Genomic DNA, 19,943 nt, shown 5'->3' on the forward strand with positions numbered 1-19,943 from the left:
AGACACTTATGAAAGGGAAAATTATAAAGTATTTTTAAATTGCCAACACTAGATACAAGTGAAAAAGTGACATTTAGATTTTTCAAGTCCAGTTCTTTTGCTGAATAAATATTTACAATGTCTGTTTATAATGTCACATCAAATTAGACTAGAATTTATTTTGCCTGGATGAAAGCCACAAGTAGCCTGAATTAACCTTAAGAAAAATGTTGAGATTGCAAAACTACTGAGGTCAATATAGCAAACAGTTCTCCGAGTACTGCAAATGCTGTTTTTGCAGTTTAAGTCCAGCTCTCTTGGACAAAACAGTGAAAATGTCTCTCAAATCAGTTTTCCATTAATAGAAAGTTTGATATTCATGATTTTATATTCATGAAATATAAGTAATGAAATGGTGATGTCTTACCCTTAGTGGTGGAAAAGATCTTATAACAAACCCCAGAAGATTATTGCTGGGGGAGCCTGATAATATTTCTTTATGCTAATTCTCATTTTGCAGTGGGAGTGAATGATGTCATCGTGTCTCCTCCCACTGTGTAAACTAAGCTCGTGTCGAAGTGTTGCTGCCTCTTGTCACGGAGAGAACGGTTCACTTAAATGCAGCTGCAGTACTTCTGTGTGATACCTGTCAGAGCCATTCCCAGTGCGAGGTTGTGTTTGTGACCATGATGTCAAGATTTGTCTGTCTTCTTTTCTGTGGATATATTGCACTAAACCTGGGAAATACTCAGACATTGCCCAGAGGCAAGTAGCTATGAACAACTTTCTGGGGGTTTGTTTGTTTTTTTGTTGTGGGACTTAGGGGTTTTTAAAGCTCCTATTTTGTTGTGGAAATTTGCTTTCAACATGTTAGGAATGATTAAAGGTAACAGCCAAGATGAAAGAAGGTCAGGGAAAAGGGCAAATCCAGGTATAACAGCAACCTTAAAGCTCTTGAATAAAATAAGCTTAAAAATTTTCATGGTATCTTATGACTCTAGTGAGAATTATCATGACAAAGTTACTGTCTTTAATAATTTTATAGTGATTTGGACAGCACTGTGCAGGTCTGTGGTTTAGTATCTTAAAGACAATGTGACTTGGAAGCACCCTGTGTTGCTGGTGGAAGATTTCAGTTTTGTCTTTGAAAGAACTTGTATACTTTCCCTTTATATCTATCCTTAACAATTCAGTAGGCATTGATTAGTGTAGGTCAGCTTGTGTGCATTTTGAGGGAGAGAAATATGATTGATTAAAATGTATACAAGTAGAAAAACCCCTCCAAACCTGTGTGCATATTTGTTTAAACATTCCTTTCTCCCAGAGTCTGGAAGTACAGTAGATTTGCGAAGCTGGCAGTGATCTCTTCTTCTCCTTGGTTATATGACACACATAACATTGGTATTTTAATAGTATTTTATTGCTTACTGCAGGAAGAGCAGTCATAGCATAAAATTAAAATAGTATTTCTCTATGTGGATGGTAAAACAGTTCGTAGTGCCTTGGCATTAAGGCAGCAGTTTCACAACTGTTTCTGTACTGCACATATTGTTCTCACTTTGTGGAAGTGCTTGCCTGAGTCCACTGTGCTTTGTAATGCATTTTATATCTGCATTCCCCTGCAGCCACTGACATTTAGAGGAACCTGTGATTTAGTTATGAGAATATTTATTAATAAATAAGCACTTTGAGGGATTCCTAGGAGATTCTCTTTCATAGAAGGGAAACCTAAAGGTATTTTGGGGAGTTGAGGTAATTTTTTTCACCCCCATCCCTCCTTAGGAGACTTTTTTTTTTTTTTTTTTTTTTTTTAGAATTTCATTATTTTTCTTTCTTCCATAAGATGACATTCTTTTGAAATTATCTTTCTTTTAATCTCATCTTCTGGAGCCAATGTGGAGTTTTCTGTATACTAGTAATAGCAGAACAGTGTGTAGTCTCTGAGTAACAGATATGCAGTTCAAGTCAAACTAACTCTAAGAATTTAGTTTTGCGAAAAAAGTACTTAAGAGAGGATTATGTTGGCCAGACAGGAATCCTGTATGTATTGCCTGGACTGAGGGAAGGAACTTTTCCAGTACTTGTCTTTTTTAAATGGCTTCACTGGACTTTCTGCTCACTACTGTAGAATAGTGGCTCTAAGTTTATGCTCAGACAAAGCTTCTAATCCACTGCAAGATTAACTTTGGCATGCATTTTTTTCTGTCCTAAAATAACATTGCAGAAGTGAAGTTCTGTTTGCCAAATGCATAAAGCTGCAGGTGGAAATTTAATTTCTTTTCAGTGAAATATAATTTTTAAGATTCTCCCCTTGCAGTGTAGAAACATCAGTCAAATTCTTTTGTTAGTAGCTGCCTCTCCAGTTACTCTTTACAAAGAATTGCATTGAAAAAGTAAGTGTATTAGTACTTAGCTGCTATCTGGAAATGTTCAAAGGATTGCCTTCTACAGCATTGTCTTGTTTGATAGGGACTACAGACTTTTTTTGTAAGCAAAGACTATATGTAGATCTTAAAGAGGTTTAAAAATGAAAATATGTACTGGTAATATTCTGTTTTAAGAGGGCTTCTCTGCCTTGCTATGTAAGCTTAAATTCCAGTGAACTTCTGTGCTCTTTAAGTCCCAAAGTATGTAACTGAGGTTTCAGAGTCACTCTTGCTCTCTGGAGAGCAATGGAATCAAGTTCATAACTTGAAGGAGAGCGCAATCTAGCCAAACTCGCTTTCTGGTGGTGCAGGTACTTGTGGGAACAGGTTATCAGAGTAAATCTTGCCCTTCTTTCCAGCACTTTGCAATTCTAGTGCACAAATCTTCTCTCCCAGAGGTGAAACACACTGACCCCATGTCTCGTGGACTGGGATTTCCTTTCACTGGTACAAGGTGGAAGGAACATCTTGCCTCCTGCAGCTGCAAAGGAACAGAGCCAGTACAGTGACTTCCAGAGCTGTTTGAGAGACTGTGTGCAAATGGCCTGGTCAGGAGGCTGGAACACAAATTGCTCCCTTTTCCCATATATTTTTGTACTTTCACCTCCACACATGTGTGTTTTACTAGGGTGAAAAAGAAAATACTATTGCTGTTCTCAAAAGAGTGTTTTTTATTAATGAATTCTTTCATTGTTTTAACTTCAAAGATTAAGGTATTGTTGGAGGAATAATAATAATAAGGAAACACAATATAATTTGGAAAGGAAGGCTGGTGGGTAGTGTGTTTTAGTATGAAGGCAGTGGGTTTTTCACACTTATGTTTGTGTTTCATCTGGGGGATCACTTGCTAAGAAAATTCTGCAGTCAGTGCCTTTGGATACTGAGTGAAGGATCACAGAACAGCACAGTGAGAGATGCTGGTACCATTACAGATGACATTTCATCCAGTATTTCAGCAGTTGTCTGTTCAACTTTGTCTAGCTTCTAAAGTTTTCTTCTAACTAGAATTTTTCTTCTTGTTTTTGTCTCTCTCATTATGCCATTATGCCAGTGCCATCCAACATATATGATTCTGAAGTTCAACACTATTGTGCTTTATTGATGGATGGAAGCATGCTCTAATTTTTATGGTTCTGCATAACAGAAAAGTTCCATTCTTAAAGAGCTCAGTGTTGTCTCTCTAGACAGGAATTAAGTACAGACAAAAAGAGTTGTCTTTAGAGAATGAGTTGGTAAGCAGAGCATCCTGGATCTGAGACAGAGATGAGAAAACAAAGCCACAGAATCCAGAACAAACAAGTTACAGGACATACTCCACGAGATTGTGCTGCCTTATAAACCGTGTTTCACTGTCATCTTTCCAGTTGGAGTTGATACAATTGTTGAAGGAACAGCTGAAGAATAAGTTCTTAGTGTTTGGTAAAGCAGCATTTCATGTTTTTTATTTTGTCACTCGACTTTCCAGTTACAGCACAGAGGCACATGGATATGTGGTTTTTCACTACATTCTCTGTTTCTGATAGCTTTTGTCTATCTTCATGTTCTGTTTTACTTTGTTAGAGCTGAAAAGAATTTGGGGTTGATCTCTTATAAAATTTCAGTTTTAGGAAGTAATTAAAAAAAAAAAGTCTGAATGTTTTTCTGGTGAGTTTCCCCCCCGCCCCCCAGGGGATTTTTTGACATGTTTCTGACCACTGTGGTTTTCCTACTATTTGAATTAGTCATCAGGTACAGTGGAATTCAGGTCCATCCTGGTTCTACTTTCCAGGACTCAGGCCTATGCTACTCTGCTGTCCAGGAAGGGCTCAGGAAACCCTAATTTGGCTTTCTCCTGGTTGCTGTCTTCTTAGGGAAAAAGAATATGGACTTGACATTTCTTAGGGGGCCATGTGAAAAAGCCTGATTTACAGACTCCTGTAGGGAAAACCAGATCCAAAACTTCTTTGTATCTGCAGTTGTCAGCAGTGGGGTTAAGTGGGAAAAAGAATTGTTTTGCACTGAGGATTTGTTTCTTTGTTTGGAAGTACTGAATATATTTGGTCTGATATTTTAGATAGCTACTAACTAATATTTGTACTTAAGGTAATTATAACTGACATCTCTTTTAGAGTGAATGCTGTATTTACAGTAGACTCCCAAACTTTGACATTTGAGAAAAGGAGTAGACTAATTTTATTCCTAGCTAAGTTTGCTGGCTATGCTATGTTACGTAATACATCTTACGAAGCAGAGCATGTGTTTTCATTTAATAGTGTCAAACAGTTAAAACAATGTAGAGTTATTTCAATGTATCACAGTTATTATATTGCAACAGCCAAACTTTAAACTTTTGTGCTGCCCTGTCCCTTCCTGCCAGAATCACCCTTTTGGTAGCTGTAGGGTGGCAGGGCAAAAACTGTAAGACAGGGACAAGTCTCCTGGAAGTTGTGGGGTTTTGAGCATGCAGTGAAGCTTGCATATTAAAATATCACAAAAGGATTGAAATGACATGTGGTTTATATGTTACTATCCCCAAGGTTTATCAAACATCTTTCTGGGAACTATTTATCAAAATGCACAATGCATTAACTTTTAAAAAATGTTCTTATGAAGAAGAACCAGTTTGAACTAAATTATTTAACTTCATTTTTTGTTGTGTCTGGAAAAAGAAGTGCAAAATTAATTTGTGTTTTTTTTTTTTTTTGTGAAATATTTTCTTATGTTTAATGGCACATAAGTGTCAAGTCCAACAGGAAATTTAAAAGGGATCCTTTAGCTGGTGTAATAGAGTGACAAGGGTTTTCAGTAACTAGATATGTCATGGCAAATTTGGCTGATTCTTGCTCAGAGTGAAAATAGACTGTAAGAATGTAACAATTATAGCAGTTCATTTAATCAAATTTATCTTATCACGCAGACAGTTGTGTCCTAGGCTTGCACATAAACATATCAAAACCCAGTACTGAGTGTCAGGCTTCTGAGTTCAAAGATAATCTGTAATACCAGAATTCCATTTTTGTATTGGCACAAACAGTGGTGCAACATTGTGATGATGCATATGGGTGGATTCTGCCAGAATTAAATTCCACTACATATGAACACCTCCAAAATGATCTCACTGCTGGATAATCTGTGTAATCTTCCACCTCTTCATTATAATTTTCGTGTTCCCAAGTATCCCTTTTTGAACTCTATTTTTCAGCCCTCCTTCATATAACCTCTGACTCTAGCTGTTCCAGAAGGGCAAGCTACATAATTCACTTCAGGGGAGAGCTGTTGGCTAAATCCTGCTGCTGCTGTGGAGCCAGACCAACTCTGGATGGATGGTATAGTCTGTGTCTGTTGACTGATGATACAGTAAATGGACAATGGGTTTGAGGCTTCTTTGGACCTTTTGGACTCACCAGGTGTGCACTGCACACTGTGTGTGGAAACAAAAACCTCTGTCTGCTCCAGGAGGAAAAAATGGCTAGCAGTGGCCTGCCATAGTCAGGACTGTTCATGCAACTCTTATTGGATTTATTTTCCTTGGGGGAATTCAAGTGCGGACTTGAAATTGTTTGTGAGCAAGACAAATTTGTTGCTGTGGAGAGTTCTTGACTACTGCCTTTTTGCAGAAGCCAGTTGGAGTCCTTCTGACTAGTATGGTGAATCCTGTTGAGAACAGAAGCAGGTATTCGTGTTCTGGACAGCCTGCAGCCTGAAATAGGTGCCCTTAGCTTAACAGCCTGGTCTGCAGTGTCTTCCCAAGTGGAAAAGGGCAGCTGGAAACAGGCCAGATCCTACTCAGACTTGCTTGACAGGCCTTAGTTCAAATGGTCTTAGTTAAAAATTGTTTTTTTTACAATACAGGACAGCATGTATGTAATGCTAGTTTGCTTTGTGAGATATGTATTTGCCTTATTGTGTTGTGAGAGTGGTGGTTGTGAAGATGACTACTGGCAGCATAATGAACTAAACTTTTGTATGGGCAAGGACAGGACCAACTATTCCAGTACTGCCATCCCTCAAAGCATAACAGTCATGTGCCATTTTACTCTGGCTATGTCAACTCTAAACCTCCTCACTTGAGCAAGCCAGTGTGTGTCATATCAAGGTGAAGAAAACGCAGGTCAAGTTTTGAACCACCAAGTGATTTTGTACTGTTCATGAAGTCATGATTGTAGTTATGGTCACCAGAATGGAATGTTTTTGCACTCACTGCTTCACCAAAGTGATGTCATCAAAGTGTGCAGGAATCCAGGCAAGGTTATGGAAGGATGGTTGCATTAAGATTATCAACACAGAGTCTGCACCCATTCAGAGCTACTGAATAAAATGCTGGTAAAGAGTTGGGGCTCGAGTTATGAAGATTCAAGACCTAAAGGCAGGGAGGTAGGGAATGCTTTTTTGTAGGAGGAAAACTACTTTTCTCCCAGTCTGGAGGGAAGCTTTATGGCACTTGTTCAGAGGTTGGAAGACAAAATATAACCTGTGTTCTCTAAAATGCTTTAGATTTGTTGTGGAGGTCTATCACTTTGCAATAATTTAGTATTATTTAGAGCATCTTCTGGAAGAAAAATAAATGAAGTGATTGCAATAATAATTGTTCTTAGGCCAATTGTAGCAATGGCTCTTATATAAATACTGTTTACCTTGAACAAACATGTCATCAGGGCTTCATGTGAATAAATCCACTTTGATAAAACCCAGCTTAATGAAGTGTCTAAACCTCTGCATATGATTTGATTTTTTTTTTATTTTGTGTGTATGGGGTGTGCTTACACTAGGGCTAGCACATTCATTATTGGCATTGGTATGCATTATTGGCATTTTTCTTTTTCTTTAAGAACACTGTATGTTCTTAAAAAGAAATTGTAATTCTATACTCTTTCTCAAGCTGAAAAGTTGATGGCAAAATGGATTGTCAAAGTATGAGGGGATTTTTTAGGGCTATTTTTATATTTTTTATTTTATTTTATATTTTTATATAGTTCTAAGGTTTTGCATTATTCTTAAAATCTGCTTAAGAACAGCACAATTCAATACAGTGGGAAAACATTCTTTCCAATCACCTGCAGTCGTGTCATTAGTTTATGAATCTATAAATGGCCACAGAATGCTTGATATGAGTTTACATAATTAATACTTTGGGAACCTGGCCAGTTTTAAAGGACTGAGAGTGTATGTGGAATAACATTATTTTTAAACTCACATTTGGAAAAGACTGTTCTTCTTTTTTCAGCTGCTTGTAATATCTGTTTTATAATTAATATAATTAATATTTATAAAAATATCTGTTTTATATTAATTATTTGCTTTAATTTTTCTTTCTGGGCTGGAACTCTGGAGTAATTTTAGAACACATAAAATTGTGGTTGGTTCAAAAATACAAATATGTATGCTTGAAATATCCCAGAAGATAATTTTCTGACTTTGAAGTTAAAACATTTTCTGACATTTTAGATTACCCCATTACCACAGTTCAAGCCTATACATGAACAAGAAAAATGCACAATGAGAAAATTACAGGACTTTCAGGCTTTATCGCTTATCACTGTTCTTTTGAAATCTCAGTGTCTGTACAACATAAACAAACATACGCTGAAAGCAAAGGCATGGGTGCAATAGTCTGAAAGTTGATAAGAAATTGAGCTCTGGGGTACAAATAATAGAAAGAAAACTCTACTGTCTGACCTGAACATTTTGGCAGAATTCCATTCTGTGGCTCATGCAAACACTGAAGTAGTTGGATTAAATGGCAGGGCAGATTTTATTTATAGCACAGTGTGCAACTTATTTCACAGTCAGGGAAGTGGCTGCAGTCAGTCTTAAGAACCATGAATCCCCTTAGTTTGATGAAGAGCTGACTCAAGTAAAAGTGGTGAGGTTTTCTATTCAGAGTGAATCAATAGGTCTCCTTCTTTTTTCATAAAGCTAGTTAAGAGACATTTACTGTGTGGACATGACTATGAAATTGATCCACAGTGACAGCTCATCACTTGCTACCTTACAAATGAGCACCAGCTTTTAGCTATGATCTGACAAGCACCAATACTGCATCTTATCAGCATTCCTTCCTGTTCTTTGGTTTAGTTAAGAGGAACACAAAACCTGGCAATTCTAATAGAAATGTCTTCTTGCTTGTGTTGGTTATTCAGTGCTCCTTAGCAGCTGGTACATCTGATGTAACTTGGTGTTATGGAGTTGAAGGTGATTTATGTCCTTTGTTAATCAAGTCTATGTCAACATAAATAAGATTTCTTTCCCAAAAGGTTAAAATACTAATTATGCAATTAATTCTAGCTGAAGAAATTCTTTTGAATTATTGGCAGATTTGGGGATTTTTGGTCCATTGGAAAATCTTTACGCACCTTGCACTTGTGTCATGAGTGTGATTTCACACAGACTCTCTAGTACACTGAGGCATACACATGCACTCACAAAGGCAGTGTGGGATCTTGCTCATTTGCTTTTGGTAAATGCATTACATCAAAAATTATCTCTTTTAATCTTTCACACTCTCATCAATCCCCTGTACTCTCACAATTTTGGTAATGTGATCAAATAGCCGTTGATAAAAGCAGTAGTATGTTGTTAATGTACAGCCATGAATTCTTAGAAAGCAGTTTCTCAGTAATGTAACAGATGTTTATTGTGTTCCCTTTCCACTCAGAAATGCTTACAGCAATTAGCAAGGGAGATCATATGCTATTATTGTACTTATTTGAAGGCAATGTGAAGTTGCTCGTAGAATTAAGGATGTAGAAAAGTTACATATAGGGAATAGATAATCTCATTTATGCCCTGTTGAAACTTCAGGCATTGTGAATAATTTTTTCCATGACCTGCCCCTTCTGGATTTTTTTCCAATAATTTGTTTTTGTAGTATTAAAACACTTGTCAGTTGTAAAAAAAAAAAAAAAAACTGGCACAGGGAAGACCATCTCATTTAAAAGCTCTGAAGTCGTGAAGCATTATTTATGTGCTTAATACACTCTGAAGTCAGAGAGCATTCCTTGGGAATGAATGTAATCTACTGCACACTGGGTTACAAGATTAGTAATGAGGGAGACACAGCTTCCTACATACCATAAATTCTCCATGAGCATTTGGATAAATGCCTGAGAAAAGCACAAGTGAAAATGCAAAGTCAGGCCTACAAAGTTTGCTTAGCTGATGGTTTTGTGCATAGATGTATGTGCCCCTATCCCACCCCAAAATGTTCATAAGCCTTCCTTTTGTGTAGCTGATAGTATTCATTATTGGCATTTTTCTTTCAATGAAGCACTGGCTGGAGAATTTATTTTAAAAAATAATACAGACATAGAAAGATAGGTTGGAAGGAGAGATTACTTCCTGCAGCTTTCTTTCATCTCTGTAGATAAAAGGCAACATGGTGAAAATAGAGCAGGTGATGTTACAGATAAAGAATTTGAAAATATAGGTGGCGAACATGAATTCTATGCCATGTCCTGGGTAGGAAGGGAAATATGTGGGAGAAAAGATGAAACACCTTCATTATAAAAAATAAGTATTTGTCTTATCTTAGTACTCGCTTGATCATAGACATAGCTTTTATTTTACATGTTGTATACTCATTAAGCTTGGTGACCATTATTTTCTCTAGTCCACTCATTTAGAACCATTTACTTCATATTTTAGTTTTCTTAAGATGAGTTAACAATGCTTCTTGCTCACAATGTGTACATAGAGCTGAAAAATTTCTGTCAAATTTAGGAATTCAATAATGCAGTCTAAACTTATGAAGCATTTATTAGTACTTTTTAAAATTAAAGATGTACTGGCAATTTGTTGCTTCTTTTCTCCAGATGTGTTTGAACTGTAGAATTTTTCCTTTGATCTCTGCATACTCAAAATGTGGAACAATATAGAAGAAGATTAAAAGGATCTTTTTCTTAATCTGTTGGGGTTTTTGTTCGGTTTATTTTAGAGTAGTAGTAAGAAGCCAGGTCATCAGTCCTGAGATCTGTCTCATCTAATGGTGCAAGATGAGGTACATTTTCCAGCTGGAAAAACTATGTGCAGTTGGAATCAATCTTTATAGGACTGGGCTGTATCCAGCAAGTGTCATAGACATGTGTGAGAACGTTCAGTTTGGAGACCAGGAACATAAGTGATACCACTTTATTTTGACTACTCTTTTGGAAACATAGGGCAATTTTTAAAAAATTTACATTTTGTTTGTTTGTTTGTGTCTACAGCTTTCTAAACCAAAGGAAAGTAACTGGCTAAAAGCTTTGTTGACAGACTTAACTCCATTGACTAGCCCAAATCATAGTTGTTCAAGCACAATAGAATTTAATATTTCAGTACTGCTTTTGTTACTGACAGAGTTTTCTTCCTCTCTCTGAGTTTAGCATTTGATATACAACGCTGCCGAAGAATTCTTATGTGTGCTTCAGATATTTAATTGCTTTATCATCTGTCTGCTTCTTAAAAGTGGGGAATTTATTCCAAAGTTAACACAGAATATTGCAAGCACCTTTGCCAAGTGACATTCAGAGCAATTAATCCTTGCTCTATTTGAAGTCCTGTATGTCTTGGGTGTTATTTTGAGCAGAGAACACATGTATTTTGTGTAATCATATGCAGGTTGCAATGCTGGAAGTGGAAAACCATTGTGACTTCAGAAAGTGGATAATCCCATTCCATTTCCATCTTTTTGCATATTATTTTAAAGATTCTTGCTTTGACTATACTCAGCATAGTGGGGGACTTATAAACAGAATGTCACCTATTTCTGAATGGGCTTCTGCATGTTGTTTGTTTCCCTTCAATTCCAAAGCAGGTCGTTATGGACAACTCATCTGCCTCTACTCTTTTCCATGACCCAAGTTCTTTCCCAAGTGTACACAAAGCACAAAACATTCTCCCTCTCTGAAATGAGTGTAGGAATTACACTGGATGTTGCTCAAGAACCAGAAAGAGCTTCTTAAGCAATGTCAAAGAGGTATCTAAAGGGACTTGGGACTTTTAAGCACTGACTGCTATTCTTTGAGCCGAGATTTCCATCTCCCCTGTAATGTAGGCATCCAGTCTGCATTTCTCCAGTCTGACAGGAAGGATACCTGTGGAAATTGTGCCAAAGTTGAAGTAAATGTTGTTCATCCCTTTCCCATTGTATGCAAAGCCAGGAATAACATTACAGAAGGCAGCAAGCTTTGCCAGACAGCCTGGTCTTGGTAAATTTGCTCTGGCTGTTCCAAATCACCTTCTTGTTCATCATGTGCACAGGTGTGACTGTTCCTGGTGACTGAGGCTAGGGACAACAGCTTGCGGTTTCCTGGATGATCCTTCTTGCCTTTACTCAATCAATTGCACTGAGATATTTTTCTCTTCTCACATAATAAAATAATCTTACTTCTCCCTGTCAATTCTCTTATGCTTATTCATATACTGAAAAGGCCATGCCTTATTGGATTTTCATTTTCTATGTGTTAGAGATGGGAAGTAGGATACCGGGATTCATGTGGTGCACTGAGGAGGGCGCCTCTCCTTGAGGCTTTATGGTGTATATTTAGATGTGCAGAACAAAAGTAGTAGCCTTCAACTGAAAAAAATAGTAATTTTTTACAAGGAAACATAGGGCTGAAATAGACTTCCTGAACTCATTTTGACCACCTTGTTCTTATTCCCAAGACAGTTTGTTCTAGAGTGTAGCTCCTTGTAGATATATTCCTTGCTGCAGTCTGCTCCAAATATGGAGTAGAAATAATTTATACTGCTTTTCCTCAGGGCTTTGTTTGCCATATGTATTTGGATACTGTATTCATATCTATCTATGTACTTTTCCTCCAAGCTCAATAACTCCTATTTTCTCAGGCTTCTTTTCTGGGTAATATATTCCGTACCTTGAGTCATTTAATGTGATTTTTTCCTGAATTTACCAAGATGGTCTGTTTTGCAGTGCTCTATGTATTTATCCATTAGTGATAAGAGAACTTTTAAAAGTGAGAACTAGTGCATAAAAGGACCGAGATCCATTTCTTCGGATTTAAAATAGAGAAGGTAACAATTTTGAAACATACCTAGACAAGTTGGGGATTCTGAGACTTATAGATTAATTTACAACTAAAGGATTGGAAGTACATTTCAAATTTATTCTGTTACTACAGCTTGTAAATCCTCCTAGCTGTCTAAATACTACTATTTTTAAGCAGGTTTGTCCCTAAAAAATAACCATGTGTGTAATCAGAGAAGGAGGTAAAACAAAGTTAGCTTTAAAATCATCTAACCCAATGTTACAGAATACTCAGCTAAAGACTTGCTCTTTCATTTGCTTAGATTATGGCAAATAAGTTAATACTTATCACAGAAGAGGATTTCATTGTTTGATTACCTATTTTGTTCTATTAGTGCAGATAAACATGCAAATTTCAATTTATTACTGCTTGAGGTTTTTTTAACTGTTGATTTGGAGCTGCCTTAATAAATTCTACACAGTAGAATTTATACTTTCTTGCTGTTGGTTATTTTGATATTCTTATTTTGATATTCTTATTTTGAATGATTCCTCCCAAAGTGTTTCAAAAGATCCCCAGATGTGCAGTCACAGAGTGAAAAAAAATTTACATATTGTGGTATAATAAATGGTGATCACATGTAAGGAACAGACTTCAAATTGGCTGTAGGAAATGAGTCCCTCGCTACAACCTGGGTACACAGTAACCCATGTAGCAGATTGCCTGTGCACTCAGTAATAAACACCAACATCCTGGATTGTAGTGTCCTCACTCTTCTCATAGATGCAAAGGTGTCTGCAGTTCCAGACACTGTTTTTTATGATGCCTTCGATTTTCAACTCTTCAAAAAATGCACTGATACTTGTAAGTGAAAGGTGGCGGAAGGGAGATGCCGAACACTGCCTGCCACTGAGTAGGCAATGGCAGTGATAATGCACTGCCTGCTCATGAACACAGGTATAAGAGACTTCCTGCATTAAGGTCTATGGTCTTTGATACCAATTGCTTCAATACATTTGAAGTTTATGGGCAGAGAAAGTCCAACAGCATTTGAAATCTTCACCTGCTCAAGTTCTTAGTATTTTGTTGAGCTTTTCCTACTGAGGAGAGGTTATTAAAGAAAGTCTTTGATTTTATTCAGCTGATCAGCTCTAAAGTATGACCACCTTGTATGAGGCCATGTTCAAAGACCACATTTCTCTTTTGGTGTTTGCATTGGCTAATGCTCTTTAAAGGCTTTAAAAAAGAGAGTTAGACCCAGAAAATTTGTGAGACTCTCTTTGCTCCCCACAGTCTTCTGCTTGCCTTTATTGAATATATTTATGCAGAATCTGTCAGGTTCTTTGGCCAGGACAGTTTTCTTCATAGCCCAGCCTGGGTGGAGTTGCCTTGGACTTGCTTCCTTGGACAGGAGAAGGAGCCAGGATTGGAAAGACAGCTCTTCTGGGCAAGATGCAGTCACTGTCTCATCAGCTCTGTCCAGGTGAAATTACATCCTGAAAAATACATACCAGGCCAGTCTGGAAAAAACAACAACAAATAAGGAGCTTTGAGAGTAAAGCCAGGGGAACATGGCCCTGGAGAGCCTAAAGACATCAGATAGAAATTAAGCTTTATCCTACTGCAAATAAATGATCCATAATCTAAATTGAAATAAGGGTTTCAGGTTGTTTTATTAACAAGTAGTTTTTGTCTTGTCCTTTTAAATTTGTGCACTGTTAATTTTAAAAGTGTTATCTATCAAAAATTGTTCAACTTGAAGGAGGTTCAAAGGTGCATTGAAAATAATGAATAGGCTTGGTTTTGTCCCTATCCTTCAAAAATGTTAAATTTTTCAATGTTGCATTTTATAAATTTTTACCATCAAACACCAAACTAAGTTTACTAACTGGACACAAAAAGTAGCTGAATTTTATAAGGTTTAAAATAAAAATTAAACAGAATCCCACAAGAGGAGCCAGGGTCAGGTTCTTTTAAATCATATGACAGAAGTTTTCAGAGACTGTTCCCTTTTCCAACAGAGTTGCAGGCTTGGTTATTTTCAAACCACAGTTTTCTTTCTTGTTTTCAGTTTTGTTCCCTATTTTAATAAATAATGAAAAATTACCTGCAGAATGTAAGGTAGAATTGGGAGTTGGACCACTGAAATAGGATCCCAAGTTTAAATCCAGGCTGTTTTCAGCTTTGCACCATAAAAATAAGGACAGTTACTTTACGAAGTCAAAAAAGCAATTTTAAACCAGCATATTTAAGGAGCCTTGTGAAGGAGATAGTGATAAAGATGGAAGTGGAACATCAGTGAAGTTCTCAAATGACCTGAAAACAGGTGAAACAGATGGCAACATATGAGCAATAAATTTCCTTTGTACGATGATTTTTGTAGATACATTGAAGCTGGAATTGCTAATAACTATGTCTTTACCTCTGCATTGATCTAACTGGTCCTAAGGTACTAATGAGTACAGCTTATTCACTCAGTTCTGAACTGTGGTAATCATTAGAGAGGAATTGACAAAATGAGTTTTAAAACCTTGTAATTTTGTAATATAAATGCTCTAACAATTCTCTTTCAGAAGTATATATTTAGTTTATAAAATTAGAGAGCAGCATATTTCTGATTAACATTAATAAAACTAAATGTGCATAGCAACTGGAGAAAAAGGTGTCAGTAACCTTGAAATAGTGCTGTGAGAAAGAACACAGGAAGGGATGGGGCTGACCCTGGGCCCTCACAGGTCATCTCTTCCTTTTGGGTCACTACTTTCAGCTGAACACCAGTATTGAGGAGTTTCACTACTGCATATTTCAGCTACTCGTACTCCTTTAGTAGTGAATTTGTCTATAATTTAAATTACTAAAATGGCCCCAGATATGAAAGAAATATGGAGGGAATTACAGTTTATCCTGTTTTATTTGCTGTGTGCATTCTGTTAAGAGTGTTGATACACCTAAGAAAAGTTGCCTTCTTTGGAATTGAAGGAGTTTGAAGGTGTAAGTTGAGAGCTCAAGAGTTAGGTTTTTGTAGATAGACATGTTTGTGTTTTGCACACTTAACTGCTGCATATTGACTGCCAATTCTTCTGAAGCAATGTTAGACTTGTGTAGACATAATAATACTTTGAAAAAAATGATTGTCATTTGCAAATGAAGTTCCCCAAAACTTCATGGAAGGCTGTTAGCTCACCCTCCCCTAAAAAGGTATTCTTGGTTGCCCTCTTCATATGGCACTTACTTTCATAATTCAGAGTGTTTGTGAATGTAAATTTCATGGCTAGGAACCTTAGTGTTTAATGTAATCTCTCACGAGAAAGGATCCTCAGCTGTCTTACTGGAGAATACAAAGACAGATTTCTGCAGAATTGCAGAGTAACTTGGCAAGAGTCACTGGGCACAAACTGGAATACAGGAAATTCCAGTTAGATATTAGGACTTTTTTTTAAATAGAAGTATGCTAAGCACTGAAACAGATTACCCCAGAGATGTTATGGAATCTGTGTCCTCAGAGGTGTTCAAGACTCAGCTGGATGTGGCCCTGAGCAACTTGAGGTCTGCTTTAAGCAGGGAGTTGAACTAGAGAAGTTCCTTTCACCCTAAGTTATTCCATTATTCTGTGCTTGTGGCTGCTTTAGAAGTGTGTCTTGTTTATTGTAGTACATAGAAACAGAACTATTTTTAAGTTTCCCATTTTAAGACATATTTGGGTTGCAGCCAAACAACCAATATTTCTCCATGTTTGGCAGCCAAAATAAATACAAAAATATAAAAGAGCAGAAAAGAAAAGTTTCATAGTTTTAGATTATCATTGAAAACTTGCCTGGTGGTACTATGACACCAGATTTGGAAAAATCAAAGCACTGCTGTGAATCATTTGAATAAATGAGGTAGTGCTCACAAATAAATGGTGCTAATATATTTTCATAAGGCACACTTCATTTGTCTAGCACTCTGGGAGGCAGTGCTGGGTCTTGCCTTCATGCCCCTTAAAATCGTTGAAATGGTGGAGAATAAACAGTTTCAATGTAAGGCAAAAGGAATTCTGGCAACAAAGCCAAATTTGCTGTAATACACTACAGCTGTATTCACCCTCTAGTTTTGTAGGGCAGAGTTCAAGAATCCTCACTCTATGGATAAAAACAAAAAATAGGACTGTATTTGATCACAAGAGACCATGTACACTTAAAGCGCACAGTAGACTCCTGGTATGAGTGAAAGGAACATCTAAACTTTTAAAAGTTTCAATATTCTCTTGCCTTTGTCTCCTGTTGCCTATACATTCTAACTAGCCAAACTATAGTTCTTCCAGCTGGATTTTTTTGGCCATTGGTACCTATTTTCTTCTTTCTGAAGAGCTGGTGGTGGCTGGTTGTCATATGGTGCAGCTGATTCATTATTAAGCTGTTTTTCATTCTCTCCCAGTATAGGCAGACTCCTTTCCTGTGATTCCAGCACTCCAAGTGCTCTAATACACTTAACATTGTGCTGTTACTTCAGATGTGCTTTGCACAGTTTCTCCTGCTGATCTTGGCCATCAACTGCCTTTTGTTGAAGAGAATACTTGCAGATCAGTGTGGAATTTCTGTTGGCAAGCATGGAGGGAAAGATTGTGTTTCAGAGGTGGCTATAGATCTCAGAATCTTCCATTTGGAAATGACCTCAATGTAAAAGAATTACAATACAAATGCAAATACTTAAGAGCAGGCTTTCACTAATAAATGCCAAAAACTGGCACAAATAAATGGAATTAGAGGGCATCTAGTTTATCATTCAATGCTTTCATCAAGGAGATGCAGGGAAAAAAGGTCTCCTGGAATCCTAATATGACAAAATTATTTTCTCAAATCAAATAGATTCTTACCACAGTATCATAAGAGTTAAATTCCTATGACTTCCATTGTCCATCCAATCATATTTAATGAATGTTTATCTGAGTGATGACTAAAAAGACATATTACCCAGAATGAGAATGCTTTCCTGGTTAGTTGTTCAAAACACTGTGAGATCAACACAAGTGAAATCTATATTGCTAATATGCTCCTGGGGACAGTCCCCATTTACTAAGATAATTTATATATCATTTATATCCACCTTGCTCCAGGCTGGCTCTCTTTTGACTTGACTGGCAGTATCTGTGCAGTACGTAGGATTGAGCTCTTCTTGTCCTTGGTTGCTTCACTTCTGTTCATATGCTTCCAGAAACTGGTCATTTATTGTTTTACCAACTAATACTTATCCCTCATTTTCACTGATTCTGGAATGCACACAGCCCACGAATAGGAATGTGGTTTAGTCATATGAAGTGTGGCATCTGTGTTGTTGCTTTAGCGGTTATTTTCCCTGAAAAACACACAGCTAAGTTAAAGTGGAGAGATTTGTCTGCCTTGCTCTTTGCTGCTCTTTGGGTCAGGTTTTAGGAAAGACCGGTCCTGTTTGCCTAACCTGATCTCCTCTTTTGACAAGGTCACATACTTACTGGATAAGTGAAAGATTGTATATGCTGTGTACCTTCAACAAGGCCAAATGCTGATCCTGCACCCGGCTCATGACAACCCAAAGTTGCCTGGTGAGAAAGGACTTGGATATGCTGGTCACCAGCAGCTGAACAAGAGCCCAATGGAAGCCTGGCCTGTATCAGCAATAGTGTGCCTGGCAGAGCCAGGGAAGTGGCTTGGCACTGGTAGGGCTGTACTCTAAATCCTATATTAAATTTTGGGTCCCTCTCTACAAAAAAGATGTTGAGGAGCTGAAGCATGTCCACAGAAGGGCCACAAAGCTGGTGAAGGGACTGGACCAAAAGTCTTATGAGGAATTGTTGAGGGGGTTGGAGAAAAGGAGGCTCAGGGGGGACCTTATCTCTCTCTACAACTGCCTCAAGGGAGGATGTAGGGGCAACATGGGGGTCAGCCTCTTCTCTCAAGTAACAAGTGACATGACAAGGTCAAATGGCCTCAAATTGTGCCAGGGGAGCTTTAGATTGGATACTAGGAAAAATACCTTCACCAAAAGGGTCATGAAACATTGGAACAGATGTTTGAGGCACCATCCCTGGAGGTGTTTGAAAGTTTTGTGGATGTGGCACCTGGGGACATGGTTTAGTGGTGGCCTTGACAGTGCTGGGTTTATGGTTGAACTTGATGATCTTGATGGTTTTTTCCAACCTAAATAATTTTTTCTTAATGTTATTTTCCTAAACTCTACAGGGACTCTGCAATACTTTTTGCCATACAGGCAAAAAGTAAATTAATAGTATTAATTTACTTAAAAGTAAATTACAGGAAAATTACCTGCCCTGTCAAGACAGGGTATTGAGGACAAGGATTTTTTTTAAATTTCAAGTGCAACTCCTTTTCTTATTTCCTGCCTTATTCTCTTTTAAAAAAAAATGTATTATTTCTGTTTATTTTCTGCTAGAACTGTCTTTGATTTTAAAAGCTCTCTTGGTGGTTTTGATATGTTAGCTATAAAAAAGAGGTCTAAAGGGTCTTATCTCAAAGCTACTACTGTTTTGGGATCCCATTTAAGCTTTCTAATTGCAGAAACCTCACTGAGAGTTTTAAGGCTTTAATAAAATTAAGATTCTTTGTCACTATACTTGATTGCTTATGAATAATCAACGGTATCCATCTAACTGAAATCAGACCCAGTTGAATATAATCTTGAAGTAGAAATTAAGTCTTCAAATTGATGTAAAGTATAACTGAGAGATACGTAGATACAATTGTGGGGAAATTTTGGTTTAAATTATTGTAAATTTAAAATTAAATAGATCTTCTCTATTTTTTTTTTTGTAAATTCAGGATTGAGACTGATTAAAAATTTATTATGGAAATCAGATTACCATATTTGAATTAAGTTCTGTAAGTCTTATTTTATTCTTAGACATGAATACTCAATAGAGACCAGGAGACCATCATTTCAATAATACTTAATGGGTTTTGAAGAATCCATAATTTAAACAGATGTAGCTTACTGTCAGTCAGAGATAATAATCCTAAACTTTGTTACCAGTTTTTACTTAGTGTCTTTATGAAGCCCATCAGGGGTATTTGAAATGTGTTGTGTTTTTTCCCTGGTTTGTGCTATTTGGAGCCCTGTCAATATTTAGAGTTGCCCATTCTTAGCAGTCTTGCGTACTGAAAATAAAGGAGCTAGGATGTCATGGAGATTAGAAGCCACTGCTGACCTTTTCCCCATGAAGGTATTGCTCTGCTGAAAATGCCAGAGAACTGAGTTTTCTAGAAGCCTTGCAGTCTTCTGGAACCTGGCAGAGTTGCCTTGAGAAAATGATGACAGTTTCCTGGCTGAATGGTTTTTCTTGATCAGTCTTTAGATAAAGGAAGAGAGGCAGATGTTTTCCGTCAATTTTACTTGTACGCTTCTTTCTGTAAAAGGAAGAGGCATAAAGTGTTGGCTTAAGGCTTTACATGCTGTGTGCAGACAACTGCAGATGCTCAAATCGTCTACTAAAACAAAGTGAGGGTTTTGGTCTCTTGTCAACTCTAGTCATTAGAATTTCTCTAAAAAAAGCAGGGTATGTTGGGGTGATACCAGAGAATCAGTATGTACTTGTCTAGAGAAAGTTTGAATATCAGTCAGC

General features: G+C 37.2%; 1 protein-coding gene across 6 annotated transcripts in view; it reads left to right on the top strand.

Annotated features, from left to right (window-relative positions):
- Window positions 1–627: 627 nt before the first annotated feature.
- Window positions 628–19,943, top strand: part of ABI3BP (ABI family member 3 binding protein) — a 128,105-nt gene continuing 108,789 nt past the window's right edge. For all 6 annotated transcript variants that reach the window (XM_053934606.1, XM_053934609.1, XM_053934608.1 and 3 more), the window contains exon 1: window positions 628–744. In XM_053934606.1, the coding sequence (XP_053790581.1) occupies window positions 666–744 (79 nt within the window). In that variant the 5' untranslated portion in view covers window positions 628–665. The remainder of the gene's footprint in view (window positions 745–19,943) is intronic.

The sequence above is a fragment of the Vidua chalybeata genome, chromosome 2, assembly GCF_026979565.1.
Source record: "Vidua chalybeata isolate OUT-0048 chromosome 2, bVidCha1 merged haplotype, whole genome shotgun sequence".
NCBI lineage: Eukaryota > Metazoa > Chordata > Aves > Passeriformes > Viduidae > Vidua > Vidua chalybeata.